Source organism: Equus przewalskii, chromosome 8, assembly GCF_037783145.1.
Source record: "Equus przewalskii isolate Varuska chromosome 8, EquPr2, whole genome shotgun sequence".
In the NCBI taxonomy this organism is placed as follows: Eukaryota; Metazoa; Chordata; class Mammalia; order Perissodactyla; family Equidae; genus Equus; species Equus przewalskii.
The window spans coordinates 934,039-953,061 of record NC_091838.1 but is presented as its reverse complement, the minus strand read 5'-3'; the positions used below and the strand labels follow the sequence as shown (position 1 = coordinate 953,061).

The 19,023-nt window shown below is 40.5% G+C and overlaps 1 protein-coding gene and 1 long non-coding RNA gene across 4 annotated transcripts in view; one reads left to right on the top strand and one right to left on the bottom strand.

Moving 5' to 3' along the window:
* Positions 1-2,772, bottom strand: part of MMP16 (matrix metallopeptidase 16) — a 284,119-nt gene extending 281,347 nt beyond the window's left edge. The window contains exon 1 of the mRNA XM_070630346.1: positions 2,408-2,772. Within this exon, the coding sequence (XP_070486447.1) occupies positions 2,408-2,539 (132 nt within the window). The 5' untranslated portion in view covers positions 2,540-2,772. The remainder of the gene's footprint in view (positions 1-2,407) is intronic.
* Positions 2,160-18,752, top strand: LOC139084995 (uncharacterized). 3 transcript variants are annotated; one of them, XR_011542924.1, is made up of 4 exons: positions 2,160-2,525; positions 4,073-4,235; positions 5,194-5,239; positions 18,285-18,752. It is a non-coding gene; the product is annotated as an uncharacterized lncRNA (long non-coding RNA). The 3 variants fall into 3 exon arrangements; XR_011542923.1 differs by lacking the exon at positions 2,160-2,525 and adding an exon at positions 3,632-3,770; XR_011542925.1 differs by lacking the exon at positions 2,160-2,525 and adding an exon at positions 3,881-3,984.
* Positions 18,753-19,023: the final 271 nt, after the last annotated feature.

Below are 19,023 nucleotides of genomic sequence, written 5' to 3'. Positions count from 1 at the left end.
TTTCTGGAAAAGATATGATGGACTTTTCTTCCCCTTAGTGTTTGCTACCAAAAAGAAACATCCAATAAAAGTGAATCAGGAAGAAATTCATGTCAGAAAATATCCTGTCATCCCATGATCTTTACAATATATTGAATTAACTAGCAGCCACTCTTATGATTAAAAAAAAAAAGATGTTATCATTACACAATTACACATAAAGAAGTATATAAACCCAACTAAGGATATGCTCAATTGCTTAAATAATACTATTAGGGAATAATACAAACCATGAAACATAATCTACTCTACATCATTAGAAAATCTCCTTTGTATCAAATAAGGTCTCAGATGGCACATGCCTCTTATCTTTCATAATCAAATATTTGCACTGTGTAATAAATAGGGATGGAATAACTTAAATACTCTAAAAATGAGAAAATAACTCTTTTTTCCATGAACCATTTTTTCACATATATCTTGAAGAAGAGATAAGGGAAATTCAAAATGAAATCTCTTTTTTAGTAAAATCCTAACTTTTTATTGCATAATAATATCTGATTGAACTGACTGAAGGATTCAGACTATGAAGAAATACAATCAAATTCATATTTAGCCTCAAAAAGGAAACCTGGTAATCATCAAAATACTGGTGGTAACCCAATAATCTTGGAAAGCAAATCTAAGACCTTCCCAGGCAGGCAGCCATCAACCAAGTCTCTCTCTTTCTCTTTAGAGTGAGCAAGATGAAACCTAGCACTGACTTTTAACCACCTCCCCGCACCCCACCTCATCACCATCACCACCACCGCCATCTGAAGCCATGGGCCCTTCTGTTTATAGCATCAAAGACAACAGCCTGCCACTTTCATGCCTTCAGTCTATCAGCCAGTTACTTCATTTCAGCAGTAAATTATCTCTTGACTTAAATGTTAGATACAAAATCCATCTGTGGGATGTAATTCTAAAAGTCCAAATCTGTGATCAAGAGAAATCTGGACTTTCAGCCCCTTCCCGTCTCTCTTTTTATTCAGAAAAACAAAGCTGTATTTTTCAAAGGGTTAAACAGTTCTGGTTTTCAAATTGGGTTTTTCGGGTGTGTAACGTAATCATACTCAACATCTGTAAACTTCCTTAACTCTTTTGATAATGGTTTTACTTTTTCAAATACTTTGTTTCTCTACCAACCATCACTTATCACATGGAGTCCTGAACAGTTTATATAAACACAGTTACATTCAGAATATGCCCTCACACATGGCATTTATTATGCACACTTTGCATATAAATCTGTTACATGAAACATGTTCAAACACTGCAACAGGTCGTGCTATTGTGTAAACACACACTGCCAACAAAATGACAGTAAGCTTTGAAGGATCAACAATATAAGACAAAAATCACATTATTCTTCAGAGACTTAATCATAATCCTATTAAGATGTCAGAAAACATAACATCTAATCGAAAGTAAGAGTATTTTACTAAAACCCTCCAACTCTCTTTGTATTCCACCGTGTACATGGTAAACTGTGTTGGAGCCCGGGTGCTTCTACGCCTGCACTGATTTATTGCTCACTGCTGGCTTTAGTGCTGAGGTGATGACAGGAAAAGAACTTTGGCAGAGGTCTGACAAGTCCTTATCCTTAAGTTCCCTCTTGCTGTGTGTCTGTCTGTTCCCAAAGCTATCAAAGTAAAGCAAATGACAGTCTAAAACCTCTCACTTTTGCCATGAGAGTGTGAAATCAAATTAAAAACACACCTCAGAACCATCACATTGGGCCGCGTTTATTTTCAACTGGCTCGGGGGCAGGAGGGAGAAGACACTTGAAAAGAGATGGATTTCATGTCCCCGGTGTAGCCAGATCTAGCTACAGTGTATTAAGTTATGTCTAAATGAGAAAAAGACTGTGCAGTCAAGTGTTTTATCACAAAGTAATGTTACTAAACATATCATGTATTCCCACGCTCGCCTCTAGATTCTTCTGATTTTAACCTCCTTTGTTAGGCACAAAACACGGAGAGAAAGATTTCAGAAACAATACCAAGGCGGCACACGATGCCAAGCAATGAATTCCGTATTTCCTGAGCAGTTTATTCATCATAAACTCAAGCTGATTTATGAAGCCGCACGTCTGCTATATGAAAGCCTCGTCTCTCCCCCGGGGGAAAGGCACGGACCGGCTACGATTGCGCCTTTGAGCGCGCAGCATCGTGCTTTGTGCTGCCGGGATAACGGATTCTCGGGCTCACGCGCATCCATCACCTAAGCCACAGGGAAACTCAACATGGGTCTCGTCTCGGCGGCTGGAAGGAAACAATGTGCTGAGAGCCGGCTGCTCCGAGCCACCAGGACGCGAGGAGTGAAGGAAACGTCTCAGGGAGCAGCCCAGGCAAGGGGGGAAGGAAGAAAGCCCTCGTCCTCTTACCTCCACATTGAAATACTGCTCCGTTCCGCAGACGGTAGCACATAAAATCCAAAGCAAGGTTTGCAAGAAAAATATCCCCGAATGATGCACGAGATCCAACCGTCTTCCAGTGCTGAATGTGAGTAAGATCATAGTGAACTGCGCTTCAGTGGACGGACGGGCTCCCCTGCGCGCTCTCCCTCTCCCTCCCTCCCTGGTTGCCTTTCCAAAAAAGTCCTCCGGGTGGGCGAGCAGCCTGCAGGTTCACCCACAGCTGGCGAGGGGGCGGCAGGCCCGCGGGAAGCAGCGGCGGGGGCAGGCTCAGCAGCAGCCCGCGGCCAGCATCCTCGGGGCCGGTGCCCGCGAACGTGGCGCCCAAGTGCCCCGGCGGTTCCGGCTCGGAGCGCCCACCGCGGCCGCCGCCAGCCCGCGCGCCCGCCTCCGCCTCCGCCTCCTGCGCCTCCCGCGCCGCCTCCGCCGCCGCCGCCTCCTGCGCCTCCTCCGCCGCCTGCTCCTGCGGGAAGGGCCTCCGCCGCGGCGCGCCTCTCGCCTCTGCTTCTCCTTCCCTCCTCTCCGCGCTCCCCTCCAGAATGTTCATCCGTAATCTACATAACTCCTCCTTCCCGGGGTCTGCCCGACTCCCGGGTGCTCGGCGCGCGCGCGGACACGCGCACACACATATGCACGCGCACACACATATGCACACACACACACACACACACACACGTCTGCAAACGAGCACACACACAACCCGACCTGCGCGCGCTTCTTAAAGGAGACGGCTCGTAAAGGGGAATCGCGCTCTGGAAGCAGCCAGCGCGCGCGAGGGGCCCTGGATGAGGACCGCGTCTGTGACACACCGCCCACCCTCATCCCCGAGGCGGGCACCCGGGAACCTGGGCGGCTCCATCCTTTCGTCTCGCCCTCCCCGCGCCGTGTACCTAGAAACAAGTGCGCCCCTCCCCTGCCCGGCACTGGGTGGGGCGCAGGCTGCGGACCCCCGTGTGGGCCGGGCCTGGTCCTGGAGACCGACCGGCGTCCTCAGTCGAGCCGCCCTGCAAGGCCAGGGGGCTCTGGGAATCGGGGGGAGCGCCGGGGTCATTGTGCTCTGCTTGGGGACTCCGGTCGGTCGGCCGGCTGGCCAAGTTTGGGAAGCCTGAGATGGCAAGTCCCAAGCGTCCGAAACTTTGTTGGGGTCCACCAGCCGAGCCCGCGGCCTCCTGTCTCCCTGAACCCCGCCTCCGCCTTCCGGGCTCCGGCAGTAGGCACAGGGTTTGGCGGGGTCGGTTCTAGTCCAATAAGGAAGATGCTCTGTCCCGGGGACGCACGTACCTATTGGGACCCAGGAGACGTGGTCCTGGTGTGAACAAAACATCAGGCCAGAGTGGGTCGGGGCGCTGGAAGGAACCCGCTGCGGGAGGGGGGAGGGCTGGGGAGAAAGGCAGGGGAGCAGCCTGAGGAGGGCGGGGGAGCAGCTGCGAGGGCGGGCGCGGGGGCCGCCGCCTGGAGCACCGGGGCGCGGGCGGGGGGCCTCGGGAGGACTCGAGTCAGCGCGTGAGGCCGCGGACGAGGGGGCGGCAGCCACCGGGCCTTGGCAGGTGACGGTTTGGCTGAAAGAGAAAGGGGGAAGGGAGGCAGACAGGCTTGTGCTGGGGGCCTGGCCAACAATGTGCTTCTCCTTGGCAGCCAGCAGAGGGGAAGAGGAGCCCGCGGGAAGAACCGCAGGCGAGACGGAGAATGAGGGCCATTCAGGGTGTGACAGCCGCCTCGGCGAGGCTTAGAGGGACTCACCAGGGAGATGCGCAGGTCAGCTGGTCGAGCAAAAGTAGGCCTGCAAGACGTCGTGATGGTAAGCACACGGAAAATGTTGAAAGACACTTTGCCCAAAATTGCGTTGGACTGTAATAATTTGTATCCTAAAGAGAAACACAAAAAAGCTGAGGAATGGGACTTTACAGCTAATGCTTTAAAAACTGTAGGAAATAGGAACCGCCCCCCCCCCCCCCCCCCCCGCGCCCGCAAGTCTGATCCAGGACTCTCTGGGGAGCATGTCCTGTGCACCGCATGTCCTATCCACAAGAGAATTTTGATGACATAAGAAGAAATGCCTTTTATTGTATGACATATTAAAATCTGCAGAATGTTTCCACGCATAGTATCTCATTTAATTCGCACAACATCCCTGAGGGTTTTGTTTTCATTTCATAGATGGAGAAAATGATGGTGACAAAAGATAACTTTCCAGTGAATGGTTATTCGAGAGGGAGAATTCAGACGTGGATTTTCTGACTCCCGGTTCAGTGCATTTCCTGCCACCCTCCAGTGACTTTCCATATAGAAATCCATTTCTGCTTGTAACAGTTTCATAACCCGAAGTTGGAGATGACTTACATCAAAGACACAATTAGAAGGCAATGTGAAAGCAGGGTCATTATGTAGAACTGATATGGTGCTGTGTGGCCATATAAAGTAACAAAATGTGGTGGGGAGTAATTGTCAATAAATCAAGAATCGTTTTTATGTATAGAGTAATCCCTCCTTATCCACATGGAATACATTCTAAGACCACCCGACCCCCCAGGATGCCTGGAACCCAGGATCATACTGAACCCTGTATATACTATGGTTTTTTTCTATACATACATACGTATGATAAAGTTTAATTTATAAATTAGGCACAGTAAGAGATTGACTACAATAACTAATAAAAAAGAACGATTATAACAATATACCGTAATAAAAGTTACGTGAACGTGGTCCATGTGTTTCTCTCAAAATGCCTTATTGTGCTCTGCTCACCCTTCTAGTGATGGCAGGGGACGACGCAATGCCTGCGTGAGGAGATGCAGTGAGGTGAGTGAGGTAGGCACGGTGAGGTGGCCCTAGGCTACTGTTGACCTTCTAATCATGTGTCAGAAGGAGGATCATGATGGGGCCATGTCAGTGTCAATGGTTAGATGTCATTCTTCGGGATCCAGCAGAGGGATGACTCGTGTCCTGGACCAGAAGGAACCAGACGGTGCAAGGCCTCATCCTGCTACTCGGAAGGGCGTGCAATTTAAAATTTATGGATGTCTATTTCTGGAATTTTTAATTTAATGTTTTCAGACCACAGTTAGCCAAGAGTAACTGAAACCATGGAAAGCAAAACCGTGGATAAGGGGGGACCACCGTACATTGTATCTAGCAAAGTGCAAAATTACAGATGGAAGAGATACAAGAGAAAACAGCGTCGTTGCATTTCCTGATCCTTGATAGGTGTTGAAGGCAGGGAGGTAAACAATTTTACACAAGATGTACGTGAGAAAACAGTTCTAAATGGTGAAGTCCTTGCTAAATGAGCCGCTCCAGGGAAGTAGAATGCAAGTTAGGTGTGGCTGGGCTGTCATCAAGGAGGGGTCTCTCACTGCCAACAACGCCTTTGTCAAAGAAAACACACCTGGGCTCCAGAAAGAGTTGCATTAAAGGAGTGTTTGTGAAGGATATGAGATGGGGAGGGGCTTACAATGAAACATGGAGCTAACTTTTGATCAAGTAGGAAAACAAAGATTGCTAACCCATTTTAGATAGGAATAGGTATCTAGGGAAGATGATCTTCAGAATTATGCGTAGGATTGTCCGTGGGGAGAGACTGGGTGCAAAAAGATAGTTAAAACAAGGTTGACGTGCAGCTGTGAGACTTCAAGGGCCTGTTCTAGTGAACTGTACTTGGAGACCTATGTTTTCAAGGAGCCATTCTAAGGGAAAGAAAAGTAGGAAATCCTAAATTCAAAAGATAGTCTCAAATTAGTGATTAGTAATAATGATAATTTTTTACAAACATTTATTAAACTCCTTAGGGAGCGTTCAATGAGCAATGAATGAGTGTTCACGGTTCTAGAGATGCTGACAGAAATAAAATACTGAGACACAGAACAATCACAGCAATGCTGTAAGGACTCAGGTGATTACACATCCAAGGCACTATAGAGCAGGGTGGAAGAAGTAGTTGATTTTCCCTGAGGTCCTTGGAAAAGTCAGCACAGAAGTAGTGGTTCTCATGGGGTATCTTGAAGAAAGAGGAGACATTTTTGAGGCAGATAAGAAAAGGAAGGATATTGCAGACCTGTGTGCATGGAGGAACAAGCACACGAGATTTGCCTGGAGAACTGCAAATGGTCCATCAGGGCTGGAGGTCAAGGTCAGAGGTTGCGTGGGAGTGCAGAGGTCAGGTCAGGAGGAGTCTTATGTGCCATTTCAGACTTTAGACTCTATCCTAAAGGAATTCTTAGGAGGAGATAATTGAATTTTCCCTATCTTTGTTGTATGTTTGCTAACTCTGTGGAAATAACCACCTTCTAGAAGTTCTCATATTTTTTATTTCATATGTCCTTTTAAGCATTTAATATCTATCTCTGTAGACCTAATGTCTGTGCTAATCCAATAATCCTGATGCAACAGTTCCCCATATGGACTCAGCTGGGCACCTGCAGAAATGTAATCATTTTCTTTGTCAGGTGTGTTTGTTTTTGCATCTCTCATCTGTCGCACAGGCTTATCTTTTAAGGGGCAGGATTATGAAGAAGTTCTTATTCTCATATCTTAGAAATGTTAGCTTCTAAGTTGGTGGTCTTCATAGAGAAAGACTTGTTTTCCTATCCACAGTAAGTTAAAATAGAGAATATCATCCTTCCCTTTAGAGTGTTGATGGAATCTTTCCTCACAACTCTTGTCTCTTGCTCTGCCTGTGCTTTCAGATACTTACTTTCTTCTCACAATTTCACAAAACTCATGAGCAATCTCAGAATTACATATGAATGGAGAGTGGAGAATCTGAAAGAGATTAAAAGAGAATGAGAGAATGAGTAACAAAGCAAAGCGAAAGGAATAGTTGCCCTTGGTAGAGGTTAATAGCAATTCAGTAAAAGATGTAAGAGGAGAGATCTGAGGAAGTACATGATATGTGTAACTCTCAAAAGGCAAATGGCAGATACATAAAAGTGAGCAGTTGAGTGGCATGCTGGGATGTGTGAATGATTATAATTGCTTGAACTAGCATTAAAGGTAAATAATATATTACAGCTGTCATTGAGCCAGATTTCTTAATAAACTAGAGCCTTAGAAGTGATTTCTACAGTTTGGAAAGTTACATAAACCTGTTCATCCCTGTATCAGGTCAATTTCACTGCTCTCCTTCCTACTTGCATCAGTTGAACGTGCAGTGTTCTTCTAAGTTCTGAGAGTTTGAATTAGTGCTGAGGGATGGCTCTGGGCATCTGCTAGTAGCAGGGGCATGCATAGGTAGAACAGTGGTCTGAAGCCCTGTTATTTCAGGGGTGCTCCCAGGTGGAACCTTAAGCTCTGAGAGCATATCAGAAAGGCTGACGCTGGCTGCACCACGATCCCTCAGTGATTCACACACAGGGTAAAACTGAGAAGTTGCTAGCTGTTATCACTGCCCAGGAAGAGAGTATGATTTTTTGGCTTCCTTCATTGACGTATGCTCTTTTCACTTCCTTCACTAGGAGTCTTTCTCAGGTATTTAGTTTTCTGCTCATTTACTTGTTCATTCACTCTTCCGCTGAACATTCATTAACCATGTAAGATGCCAAGCCATTGAGGACATAAAAAGATAAACATGAAGTGAGTTAAGAAAGACCACATCAGTTTGGTTAGACCATCTGCCTTAGGACAGATAACAATGAAGTCTTGGACTTTAAGATTGTTTTCACTTGGGTTTACTATCAACATAAACAAAAAACTAGCACTGCAAAACTTAGAGACAAGATTGTGGCGGGTGAGTGGAAATGGCCTCCAGTGACTCTTGGTTTCTTCATCATGGAGTACCTGAAGTTTGGAGGTCCAAGATGGCTGGGAAGTCTGAGGAACCCACCAGATGAGAGAAGAAAAGGAACAGTGGGTGTACAGCCCTTCATACTGTTTACCTAGGGAGGAGCCTTGTCTGTGCCCATCACCCTAAGAGGCCATTCCCCAACACTGTGATTATGTTCTTCCCAGGGACCTCAGGGTGCTGTGTCACACACCAGGATGTGCAGGAGCTCAGAGTCTGAGTCTGCTCTTCTCTCACTCTGCCATCACCCTCAGAGAGATTCTTCACTTCTAAGTTTTCTCTATGACTTTTCCCCTGGTGATCTTCAGATCTCCAGTCTTAAGCTCAGTCCCATGGTCTAGAATTCATGTCATCACTTTCACCTAAAACTCGGCATGTCTCCAACCATTTCATCACCTTTTCCTTAGGTGGTGTATCCCTTAGTTCCCACCTTTCAATCTGGACCACTTTTCCATTAAACCTTGGACACACCTTTGACTCTAACACTAGTTTATGTTCTTTGTTGAATCCATCACCAGTAGCTGTCACGTCTGTCTGCCCAATACCACTCTGATTCATGCCTTCACCTGAACTTGCAGTTTACCCCTGTCCCTTATAAATTCATTCTCTTGTCGTTTCATGACTAACCGGGTGGTAGCCTCTAACAGGCGGTGCATGAGTATGTTGTTTTTGTGGCCAGTTATTCCTCATGCTGGTCCATTGAAACCTTCTCCCTTACTATTCTTACATGTCACTTTCAACATACGAACATTTCTAAGTTGGAAGGAAGTTTTTAAAGTTCTCGTCTTCAAATTCCTCACTATTCAGAAGAGGAGCCTGAGGCTCAATGAATGAGGTTAAATAAGTCATGTGACTAGTCGACCAAGGTAAAAAATACGTATGTTCCAATTTACAGTTGATTGCTTTTTTTAAAGAAAAAGATTAATTATAAACTACTTTAGACATGAAAGAAAACACAGTGAATAAACAATCCAGTTTAAGAAAGAGTATCATTGCTGTTTCACCCATACCATATAAATAATTATGATAGGCTCAAATTGGATAGTACTCTGTGGATTCAGACATCATGGTTTAATATGTGGTGACAGATGTCATGAGAAAGGACACATTATTCTGTAGGTGGCTGGTAAAATGGAGAAGAGGAATTGAGAAGTCTTTCAGACACCGCATAGCTTTAAGAAAATCATTATACTTCTGAATTTAATTTTCTTCATCTATAAAATGAGATTTCATACTCTCTGGGTAGTTGTGAAGATTAAATGTGATATTATGTGTGGAAGCTTTCTGTAGATTTTTAAATACTAAACAACTTAGTGGATTATTATAGCATTTGACTCTTGCACCTATACATACAGCAAACGAGCAACAAAGACTTATTGGGACTCTGGTTAACAAGAATTTAAAAAAAATTAAAAGAAAACAGAAGTAGAAATTTTCAGAGTGAAGATACTATGAGAACATTCCTAATAGATTTTATTGGAGAATAACAAGCACTGTGTGTTTAACTGGCATTAATAGAAATGATAAAGCTTTTCATTTCTTAGCAAAAGAAAAAGGAGCTACAGAATGGCAGTCTTTAACATTGTTATCAAAATATAATTAGTCCCTTTTGAACTATTATATAGTGTATTAAATGCACTTTTTATTAGTTCATGGCAAAGAAAAGGAAATGGAAAACAGAATGGAAATTAGATTGGCATTCATAAAAGCCGTAAGATCACAATAAAAATGTATGATGTGAAAGTGAATATTTTATATTAAATTAGAAGTGTCAAATTGGAATCTAAACGTATGCATTTCAGAGAACCTATTATGAGCTGATTTCCAACAGTAATGAGAAACTAAACATCTAAGTTGAAATATCCTTTTTGTACGTATGAGAACAAAACTACAAGTGAATTAACCTGCATCAACATAATTATAATTCGAGAAAAGACTAATAGAAAGATGAGAAAAAGATGTTGGATACTCTTAGTCCTAGTACATCTAGTGGTTCCATTACATTCTTCATAATTTTGAAATGATTTAACCTCACTCGTCTTTAATTCTCTAAGCGCTGGAATAGTCAGAATCATTCATATGTTGCTTTTTTTTAATTTTTAAGAAACTTAATATGATAATGAACTTGACTGTCTACTACATCTTTCACTATCTGACTCACTTTTTCCCCCTTTGTTGAAGAGTAGGGCATTCTGATGGTCTGATAGTCACACGTTTATAAAATCCCCTCAAAAATCCACTTTCCATATTATATATGTTAGAGGTTGTCATTGTTTTATTAATATCTTGGGGATATCTGATTCTGTTTACATTGGGATAGTTGTGTTCCTTGTCATTCACAAGGCCAAAAGTAAATGACTCATTTGTTGTAGATTAGTAAGTAATCAATGTCTGGAAATCTGGAGACATAAGAATTTACAGGTTTCCTCCGCTATCCGAAAGTGGAGCATTCCTGTGAAACCTTTCCTGAGCTGAAATGGCATAAAGCGAAGAAGGAACTACCACTAATTTATATGGGGAAACTTTTTGAGCATTCTCAGACCCAAAATATAACCTATCAAAACAGATCAAGGTGAAGCACAGAGGCTCGCAGACGCGGTCCACAGCGAGGGCAGCCTGATGCTGAGATGCTGAGGCTGGTTCCCAGGGGAGGACCGTGGGGGCCACTTCCTCGGATCAGGTGCCCGCTGCCTGACAGCTGACTGCCAAGCACACACTGAACACTCTTGTAGCTTTTTGCCTTCTTTTCGTAAAAGTGAAAAATCCTCTTTGAATTTCTTTCGGTTAGCAAAAATAGGTATGTACTAATGTATTTCTTTCATAAAAGCCAGGTGATGGAAGGCACTTTTGGAGGGCGGGGGAACTCCTATTTCTTCTTTGAAAACGTGGCTATAGTCTTTTCAAAGGAGCTAACACGTACAGAATGTCTGTTTATGAAATCAAGACGTAAGTGTGTGAGTTTAATATAAGAGCATAAATCAGCGTCAGTAAACTCTAACTTGACACTACAGTTAGCACTTAGTTAATTTTTTCGTAAAATACATGACTATTCTCTCTAAGATTAGAAGTTACTCATCCAAAGTCTCAAAAATGAATTAGAAAAAATTATCTAAATTTTTTTACACCAAAGATTTTCTTCAGCATCAGGTATCATCATATATTTCTAAGTAAAATCATTACCATATTAGCTCAAGGAGTCAGAAAAATATTTTATGCTTTGACATCTACTCTTATAGATATTTTCCATAGGACAACCAAATATGCTATCTACAGATGCAATTTGTCTTACATAAAATAATTCAGGAACAGGAATATGCATGTGATGATGCTTTTGGAATTTTAATTTACCCACATCAAAGGTGCATCTGCATTTATTCATTTTTAATTACGTTTAGTTTCTAAAAATTCTCAGTGCAGTCATTTTAAAGATAACTTTTATTTTCTACCTTTGAAGAATCTCACTCAGACGTTTGTTTTCCCTCGGAAAATAAGATGATGAAGTTAGCTGGACATTGTTTGCATAAAATTTTGCTTAATTTTAAATTTTCATTTAAATTAGATTGAGATCAAACTTCATCGACTGTGAGGCTCAAATGTTAATTAAAAAATCACAGAAACACTTCACTGAGTGGGAAGGAGGGGCATGCCTGCTCTGTGCTCTCACCCAATGAAAAAAATTCATTCCAGCTATTCCTAATAGGTAGACATTCAGCGTCATCTTGAGGACATCCAGGGGGGCGTTTGACTACTTTACAAAGCAAAACATCCAGTGGAAAGTCCAAGTGCATAAGGCCTTTGGAATTTTGATCCACTTGTCCATAATTTGTCCATACCAAAATTATAGTTTTTCATGGCTAAAATCGTTTTTTGAATTACTTTTAAATGTGTATAACGTGCTATCAGCAGAGCCATTCAAGTATCTCCCTTTAAATCTGAAATTTAAAACAAGAACACTCATGATCTGGGGTACTGACCAGGGGCAGCAAGATATATTTGAAATCTGCTTATGAACCTACAGTTGGTTTAAACAAAATAATCCATCAATAGAGTTCCCGTAAAATGTTAAATCTCAAGATTTCTGGGGACTTCGTAGAGATTCGCTGTTCATTTTCCTCTCCAGGATTTGAATCCTCTCAACAATGTCCCGAAGTTTTTTTTAATCTAAAAAATTCTGTTATTGGGGCCGGCCCAGTCGCGCAGCAGTTAAGTGCACACGTTCCGCTTTGGCGGCCCGGAGTTCCCCGGTTCGGATCCCGGGTGCGGACATGGTACCACTTGTCAAGCCATGCTGTGGTAGGTGTCCCACATATAAAGTAGGGGAAGATGAGCAAGGATGTTAGCCCAGGGCCAGTCTTCCTCAGCAAAAAGAGGAGGATTGGCAGCAGATGTTAGCTCAGGGCTAATCTTCCTCAAAAAAAAAAAACATTCTGTCATCATGTCATAATTATTTAATTATTTATGAACTCTTACTAAACTTCCCTACTAAAATTGAATGTAAAATGTTCTCTATGCAAAGGAAATCTATATTTTCAGAGTATTATATAGTCGTATTTCTTGATCCTCTGTTATTATAATGTAATGGCTTAAGGTTATTAAATTCAATATTTAAACTTTTCTTAGTTTTATTTGTCACTGATATATGTACTTAGATGTACCTTAGCATTAATCAAAATGTAGGACCTTTCTTCCCTCTTAGGATATGAGTATGTTCTGTAGAGAATAATATTAATACTTTTCTTTAGGAAATATATTATAGACTTTCCTTAATGAGTATTTGGTCCCTATATAGAACGACAAATTTTTTCTCTTTTTTCCTCTTATGGTAAACACTGTGACCTTTTAGTAAGCAGGCACTAGCGGATATTGGAAACTGCACTGAGGTGAGCGTCTAGAGACCGTTTCTCAGTTCTAGCACTGTCAGTGCATAGCTGATTAAATTTAAGAAGCCTGTCACCATTCTTTGCTCTATATATTCTGTTTGTGAAATGAAGAATTTGAATCGGATAATTTCTGAAGTATCTTAAATTTCTCAAACTCTGTGAATGAATCAATTGATGTTAACTCAAAAGTTAGAATCTGTACCTGTCTTGCTAGAAGTCAGATTTTAAAATATTGGACTGGATATGAATATAATTTAACCTAAAATTTTCTCTGATGGTTTAGTAAGTTTCATGTGCTGACTGTACTGAGTAAATGAAAGTATTTTTTAGATCACCCTGAATTGAATTCAGAGGACACATGGATTGATGTAAGAGTGAGGTGAGGTTTTATGCCCACGTGAGGCTTCTTGATTAAAGCTACTCTGTGCATGTGTCTGGGGTGTCTGGCTGTGCCTGTGTCCGCGTGGCACGTTTGCTGTCTCTACCACTAGGGGTCATCACAACGTGTGCGTCTGCAAGCAGGAAAGCTTTTAAGTCTAACAATGGTTTTTTTTTGAGTAGATGCAGCAACGTACAATAATCACTTTTCTTTACAAATTATATAATAAAAGAATTTCTATGAAAAAATAGCTTTTTGTGTTCATATATATGTGAAATTGTTCTACCATAAGAACTACTTTTATGGAAAGAGAAAAAAATGTTTTGTTTCCCATCTCCCATTTAGTTGCTTTGGGTTCAGCATCTGCTTCTCATTGCAAACTTCTCATATTTAGTTTTCCTTCTGTATTATCAGTTGCTCAAGGAAATCAATAAAATTTCCAAGTGTTTTAGAATAAATCAGTATATTGATTGAGTATAAGTGGCTGTTTACCTATTTGTAAATATATATCCATTTTTAATTCCAATAATACCATTTAATACCAAGTTGGTTGGTAAGAAGGTAGATATACATTGTAATAAGTAGTAGTATCTAATATTCAATTATTACAAAAGTGAAAATGGGTAGTTTTATGATGACAAGTATAATATATGTAAATAAAGAATTTTCTCAAGTTGAATTTGGCAATTTCCAATTTTCTTGATATAAGTGTTGCTTACACCTCCTTGATGGAAGACTGACATAGTTTTAACGTTCAAAATTATCAAATGATTTTTAACACTGCTTCATTGAAAAACACGTTTATCAGACCTGTAAAAAATACTTAGGTTGAGTTTGCCAAATTCAGCAAATAAAAATACAGGACTCAGAGTTAAATTTGAATTTCAGATAAACAACAAATAATTTTTACTATATCTTGTGCAATATTTTGGAAATAAACTAAAGAATTATCTGTTGCTTATCTGAAACTCAAATTTGAGTATCTTGTATTTTATATGGCAGCTCTTCTTAGAGTATGAGTAGGTATAATCAATTAAAGCTATTTCTGAACTATATTTACAGATAAACATATATGTGTGTGTATATATGATATATATGAGATAGAGTTTCAGCTCAGTTATCTGTAAGTCAAACTTCAGACTTCCTGAGGGCTAAGAAAGAAGTGCAGTCAGAATTGCAGGAGAACAGGCAGGGGGGGAAGGAAGACTGGCGAAGGAAGGGAGGGAGAGAGGAAGGGAGAGAAAGTAACAAGGAAGGAAGAAGAAACGACAAGTGTCTCTCGCTTTAATGCTCAGAAATGGATGTACTTCCTACCACGTGAAAAGCAACACTCATGTTAGCAAACAATTGCACAAAACTGAGAATTACATGGGAAAGACTGGGAGAGCAAAAAGAGAAAAAGAGAAGTGATGGAGAGGATAAAAGGAAGTTATGAAGAGGCTAGGTAAGGACAACGGGAGTGGGTGTCTACACCAAAATGGAGGTCCAGTGACTTGATTCCGCTGTGGTCTCTGTGAAGGTGGAATGGGGCAGCTCAGGCTCACCCTCAGGAACTGTCACCAGCATCTGTGTGCCCCACTGAAGCCGTGTGATCATCTGGCCGACTCTGTAGAGTACAAATTAGGAAAGTGATGGCAGAACCATTTTTAGTTCAGGTAATCACCAAGAATACAAATCTGTCTTGCCGCAAATGTGCGAATTTCCAGGGTATGACAGAAGACAATGTAATTTGCCTAAAGTCACACAGCAAGTAGCGGAGTAGAGTCAGGGTTCAACCCTATGTTTTACAACAAAAGAGCTACATTTATTTCACTTAGCAAAATTGTCATACCAACCAACAAATTTATTTGGTGAGGAGGGAGAGTCACTCTGGTAGAGATGAGTTAAAACAAACTCGGTGGACATGTGACTTGCATGTTAGTTTGTTTATGGAGAACAAGCCCGAGTTAACAATGCTTTAGAATCCAACTGGTGAAAAGGTTAGGGGATATCCTTATTGTGATCTCTTTCTAATGGCAAAAAAAGAAATGTTTTAGTGAAAATACTTAGGAGTGAGTCATGTACAAGGAGATACAAGGAAGCTCTGGGAGGTATTGGGTGTGTCTGTTACCTTGATAGTGGTGATGGTACATGGTGTCTGCATATATCCAAACTCACCAAATTGTGCATATTAAATATGTGCACTTCTTTGTGTATCAATTATACCTCAATAAATCTGTTAAAAAATGAATGCACATTTGAAATGTTTCCATTTAAAGAAGTACAACAAAATTAGTTACCAATTTTTCTTTTTCTTTCTTTTCTTCTTCTTTTCTTTTTTCTTTTTTTTTTTTTTTGCTGAGGAAGATTATCACTGAGCTAACATCTGTGCCAATCTTCCTCTATTTTGTATATGGGATGCTGCCACAGCATGACCTGATGAGCAATGTATAGGTCTGTGCCCAGAATCTGAACCCGCAAACCCCAGGCCACAGGAGCATAGTGTGTGAACTTAACCACTACACCACCGGGCCAGCCCCATCAATTTTTAACCAAAAAAGAAAAAGGAAAATGAGCTTTAAGTGGTGAAAAACAGCCACCAACCCATGAAATTGTAGAATTATGGGCAGTTTATCCCCAGAAGAGTTTGGGAGGAATTGAATGTAGAATGTACAAAATGTCGATGAATTATTGACCATTTGCACATGTACTAATGCTGCAATTAATATGTACCAGCGTACGGTCACCTACTTAGAGGATCCTTTTCTAAGCATTTGTCTGAAAGACCTCTCAACCCCATTCTCCTTGCCAGTCACTATCGTAAATAATTGTTTTATCTCCATACCTACCCCCAATTTCCAGCCAAAAAAAGAGATCTAAATTCTATGGGAGCAGGGACGTCCTCTAAATTATTTGCTGCTGCATCACCAGCACCTGGCATAATGGCTGCTTCAGCAAAGAAGAATGCTAAATGTTTGATGAAGGAATAAATTAATGATATTTATATATACCTATCCAACTCTTGTAAGAAATACAATTTTTGTTTTATGCTCTGAATTTTACCATGGAGTTGTTGTTTCAAGATGGACTCATGGGTTCTCTATTCCCTGATTTCTTTTTGTTAAAAAAATCTACCTCCTGCTTTTGAACTTGAATAGCAAGTTGAGTTAGTATAAAATTAGTAGATCACTCTTTCTATCAAGTAATGAAACTCATTGGACGTTTCTGGGGCTGGTCATGTGCTTATGTATTTTATTTTATTTGCTTTTGATTTTGGAAGCCTGGTGATTATGTTTTGTCCATTTCCCTAGAATGTGTTGTACCTGCTTAATCTGGTAAATTTCAAGGGCGGCACTTTTCAGTAAATTTTGTTCTGTCATATCTTATTTTTGTTTCATTTGTTTTCTTCTCTATTCAGAAATATGTGCATAATGGATCTCCTTTATCTTCCATCTATAATACTTTTCCTTTAATCATTCTAAACCATTTGTTGCTTTCCATTTTATTTTCCGTGCTTTTTTTTCAATTTTTCAATTCTGTCATTCATACCATTATGATATCCTTTCTCTTCTTTAAATATTCTTCATACAACATTTATTGAGTCATTTTTAATTTTAAACAGATAAGTGCGAATAATTTAAACTATTAATTCCTAAAAAATCTATGAAACATATTGATGCTGGTCCTTAGAATTTCATCCAAGTTTTCTATCTTTTAAAACTATTTTTCACACTATTACAAGTTAAAATGTCTCAATGTCCTGGATTGTAACATCAAGTAGAATACTGATGAGCGGTACAAATTTTCATCTAAATGAAAATTTTTTACATTGAAGAGAAAAATACTATTATGTTCCATAAACTTTCCATATAGTATCTTAGTTCCATGCAACAGTTATTTAAAAAGAACTTAGCGTGTGCAGATTTTGTGCTTGGCTCAGGGTATCATGAATAAGACTTGATCTTTATCTTCAAGGAGCATGAAGCCCATTTAAAGAGAGAAGAGACATCCAAGGAGAGCAATGAGATTTCATTTAACTGTTTATTTAGTAGTAGTGTGACTTAGTGCATAGAAAATAAGATCTTATATCAGATAAATGGCAAAGGCACCTGTCTCCTCCTGCATTCACTTGCTGATGTATGTCAGGATCTCTATCTGTGGTACTGATCCAATAAGAGCTAGCTCAGAGTATTTGTACTGGTATAGTCCTGGTAAGAACTAGACAGTTGATTAATGTCTGTCACTTCTTTCCTTACATGGGAAGTTGTGAGATCCAGTTGGCCAATTGGATCATTAATTGTCGCCATGCCCTGTGGCCCATGTCTCAAGAGCATTCACATTAGGAGGTGACATGCTCTTTTCCAATATCTCTCAAGTCAAAACCCAAGATGTCTTGGGTGATGCAGAAGATGTCTTGAGTAATATCTTTGGTCTTGACTCTGGCCTCATTATTATCATACCCCCTAATAATTGCAATATTATTTATAGACAAGAAGCACAGTTGGTTGGTAAGAAGGTAGATATATCTGTCAATCTAACTTTCCCACACATTTCTTAATCCCAAACAAATCTTAGGAAGAGAACTATATTTCTAATCATCTCCTTTTATAGCCGAGACAATTAATTCCAGATAGTTTAAGTGAGTTGCTCCAGGTTAGACCAGCCACTGTCTTGACTCTTCCTTGATTACTTTTTCCATTAAATCATTTCTATGTCACATTTAGAAACTAGATCCAAAGATTTGGGAAAAATACATGAACATATGTAGAGAGATTATTCTTGCCAATTCTTCAACCATCATGGATTTCTTTTCTCTCTTGCTTTTTCTAGATTGAAATAGTTCTTCAAGTTCGAGAAGACAGAAGCAAAATGAAATTTGAGTAACAAACATTGTCTCTGTTGATAGCTGACATAAATGAATATTCCCCCTGAACAGTATGACTATTTCTACCCATCCTTGTATTTCTCTTTCTCTGAACATAGCTTTAAAAATCCCAAATCTTTTTTCACTACTGTTTTAGAGTATTTAGTAAACATAGCCATATCGTGAGCTTTGTTATCCAGACACCATTATTTCTTTTCGTGTTATATTTTTAAAATACTTTCTTGATTATGTGCTTATATGCTGAGCACAACTGTAAAAATAATTAGAAATTTATAAAATGTTTGTGTTGCTAATTAAATCACTACAATAAATCAGAATTTGCTCTCCAAATTGTGCAAAATCTTGTAACAAGAAGTAAATTATTATAAAGTGCCACCTTTGAGGGGCAAAAGCACTGCTCTGTCCATCCAAAATAGTGTTTCGATGTGTCGTTTTTATGAAGCAACTCTCCTCACTCCATATGGACTCTATTAAATCCACACTACAATTAAATATAAGCAGATGTTACCAAATACAGTCCTTGTTAGCTCTCTTCTCTAAAGCATGCTATTACATGGTAAACAGGCATTAATCTATTTCAGACTAGGATTTAAGGCCCTCTGAGTATCAGTAACTGCCTCCTTCTTTCAATGTCACCAGGATATATCAAGCAGGAGCTTGCCAGCTTCTCTTGGCGATGTCCAG